The following is a 3,338-nucleotide window of genomic DNA, read 5'->3' on the forward strand; positions in this document are numbered from 1 at the left end:
GAATTAGAAGGAAAAAAAGAAAAAAAAAACATTGACAATGACATTGATGTCAAAGAAAAGTAAGTCATCTAGGTCATATGGTGTGGGCCTACTTGATAAAAGTTTGGGTTTGGTAACACAGTTAAAAGAGTTTTGGGCCCAACATCAAGGCTAATCTAATCAATGTTTTAAGACTTATCAAAGGCAAAGCAACAAAGCAAAATTACTTATTAACTTTTTCCAGTTTGTATAAACACTTTATTGGATCCTCTTCTCCACACTCATCATGAAATCACACAAACATTTTTCTTTTCTTCGTAAAAAAAGAAAAAATAAATAAATAAAGAAATGGTTTCCCAAGAATAAAAAAAATGAGAAGGATGGAGGGATAAAATATGAATGTGTTAACTATTCAGTCAATAGGCTACATTTGTCATTTGGGGGGACAGCTTCTGAAAACTTATTTGAACTTTTCTTGTTTTTCCTATCATATTATTGTTTGTATTTTTTCTTGGTAACAAAATGATTTCCTTTCACCTTTATAGTCAACAAAACCAAAGAGAAAGAAAGTAGAAAAACAATCCTCACATATGATGATGACCCTTCTCACTAACTAGTCAAGTTTTTGTTGTTATTTTCCACTTGTATCTTCTTCTTCCTCAACCTCTACTTGTTTTTCTTTTTTACTCTCATTGTGCTCTGACCAAGTCAATATTTATAACTTTCGCACTTCATTAGCCACTGCTTATTAACTCCATTCTCTCGTAGAACTGTAATAGTTCCATCCTTACTATATAGATAGATCACATTCACATAATATATATATATATATATACATATTTATATATTTAGCTATAACACTAAACATATGACACTTGTTTTTCACTCACCTTGTACCTGAGATAGTGAAAGATGAGATGAGGTGACCTCATTGGACTTGGTTCAGTGAGGCTTCTCAATTAGAACAGAAAGAAAAGTACTTTCATCACCGTCCAAACACATGGCTCAGCAGGTATCTTTTGTCTTCTATCCCATTCATTTGGATTTTCTTTTCTGGTTTTATCACCAAGTTTTTTGTTTTTCATTCTGGGATTTCAAAGGTGGGTCTAATGTATGTGGTTTTTTTCCTATAATTTATCTGGGAAGTGGGTCTGGCTTTACCTCATTAGTCAATAGTCACTACATTACATTGTTCTTGTTTCTTTATAGCTAATAGTATGAACCCTGTTTGAATTTTTGTCCATGTAAATGTAATCAAGTGTATTATAATTATTGATATTATCACTAATTACAGGAGGAAGGGTGGCCACTTGGTCTGCAGCCACTTAATGCAAGAGTTGGTTTAGCTAGAAACAGAGATTTTTCAGGATCAATATCATTCAACACTTTAATTACTGGTTCTCCAACATGTTCTACAGATTCTTCCTCAGATTTAGATACTGAGGTTAGTAAATGTTACACTGGTTTGTGCTAGCTACAAGCTAGTACATATCTTAACAATAATAATAGTAGTAAAAAAGAATGTACTTTTCTCATCATTTTGTTTCTTACTAGTTTGTTCTTATCTTACATATAATATGCATCTTGCAAGATGAAAATGAAAATAGTAAAAGAAAAATACAAAAACAATGCTTGATGATTTCGAAGCTTAACTTGGAAACTGTAGCTTTGTCTTCTTATATAGTGACATATAATTAAAAAATGTAGATAATCAAGCCTTATCCAAATTGAGATTAACAATGATAGGACTGGAGTCCACCATTTCCTACGCTCCATGTGACCAGAATAATGCATATAAGGTGTGTGTGGGCGTGTGTATTCATATACAGTCATATATTAATATAAGCAAGTTGTGATCACACCATAGTATAGTATTAGATTTTGTGTCTTGTTAAGCTATGTTCAGTAATCAAAGCTATCACATACTGACTTTTTCAGTGTTGCACACCATGTGTCTGACATGATGTTTTAGAGGCATGTGAAAGATACCTTACGTTAAATTTGGCAATAGGAACCTTTTTCTTCTTTCATTAACCTCTTCTTTTTGTGTTGTCAGAAATTTGTTATGCATAGTAATTGTATAAGATGCCCAAACAATGCTGTGATATTACTGGTAAAATAAAGTAGAGAATGTGCACCCTGCTCAGATCAGCATGTGCATGGATGAAAAATTTTCTGCTCTAAATAATTCACTTTTAGAAAGAAAAAGAAGCTAAATAATGAAAAGTACATAATAAGTTCATGACTTACTAATTAATCCAGAGTTTTCCTTTTACCAAAACTTGGATAAAGAATGAATGAACTCTGTCCAAATTGATACTTAGTACTGAAAACAAGGGATTTGGTTGATTTTTCAGTCCACTGGTTCTTTCTTCCATGACAAGAGTATCACACTTGGGAGTCTTATTGGAGTTAATAGCATTCTAGAGCTGTCCAGAAGATCAATCAGAGGAAGAAAAAGTGAGCCATCTAAGGAAAATAAGAGCAGCAACACCAGGACCAGGAGGATATGGTGTTTTTCTATATGTTCATCAAGTGACACTTCTGATATTGCTGAGAATTCCAATGATGCTGCACCACCATCTCTTGGCCATTTTCTTGCAGTTGAGAGAAAAACTGCGAACGAATGTAGGAGTGACCAAAGGCAAACTAGTTTTTATGGACCAGACGAGCTTGCCATGGCTCAGTCAACAGCTGAAACAAACACACTTTTCATTGATGGCTGCATAGCTCCTCCTCGGTCAAGTCCATGTTCAGGTACAGAGATGAACATGAGAAGAAACAGAGGACTAGATCATTGCTTGGGGTGTGGATTTTCATTACTGTGTCCATGCATGTCTGGACAGCCTTCCCACTAAAAGACATTGCCCTTTTGTTTTGGTTTTTTTTTGTTTGCGACTTAAGTTTAGCGATTGAATTATATGTTTTATGATGAGAAATAAGTGCTTATTCTGCCACTTAAGTGATGTATTTGGTGTGTTTTTGAAGGTCAGATTATCATGTCAGACTCATAGGCAATTATTATCATAATTGAGCAAATTTGAATATTCATAAACATCTGTTATAGCACGATAAAAAAAATTGGCAGTCTGCATAAGAATTGGCATGCGTGTATATTCTGGTGAGTTTTGTAAGGCATAATATTGTATGTGGATTCACTGTAGAAGAATTTTGGAATATGAACCTCTCTTTCCTGATGATTTTATTATATGATGATGCCTTGAATCTCATAATAAATTTCATAGTCCGGAGGCTCCATGGGCCATTATCAGAGCTTGAAATAGTGTACATAACTGGTGTGAGCTGGGACCAAGGAGTTGAATCATGGAGCATTATATACAAACTGGATTCATATCATT

The 3,338-nt window shown here is 34.0% G+C and overlaps 1 protein-coding gene across 1 annotated transcript; it reads left to right on the top strand.

The window, feature by feature from the left end:
* Positions 1-500: 500 nt before the first annotated feature.
* On the top strand, positions 501-3,026 carry LOC133035074 (uncharacterized protein At3g17950-like). The gene is made up of 3 exons (XM_061110754.1): positions 501-991; positions 1,274-1,423; positions 2,337-3,026. The coding sequence occupies exons 1-3, from the start codon at positions 980-982 to the stop codon at positions 2,835-2,837; spliced, it is 663 nt and encodes a 220-aa protein (XP_060966737.1). The 5' UTR covers positions 501-979; the 3' UTR covers positions 2,838-3,026.
* The last annotated feature ends 312 nt before the right edge of the window (positions 3,027-3,338 follow it).

The sequence above is a fragment of the Cannabis sativa genome, chromosome 2 (assembly GCF_029168945.1).
Source record: "Cannabis sativa cultivar Pink pepper isolate KNU-18-1 chromosome 2, ASM2916894v1, whole genome shotgun sequence".
Lineage (NCBI taxonomy): Eukaryota > Viridiplantae > Streptophyta > Magnoliopsida > Rosales > Cannabaceae > Cannabis > Cannabis sativa.

Bases quoted from the DNA above. Each gene is read 5' to 3' on its own strand.
- LOC133035074 (XM_061110754.1), top strand. The intron at 1,424-2,336 runs GTTAGTAAATGT...TTGATTTTTCAG, and splicing joins CCTCAGATTTAGATACTGAG to TCCACTGGTTCTTTCTTCCA.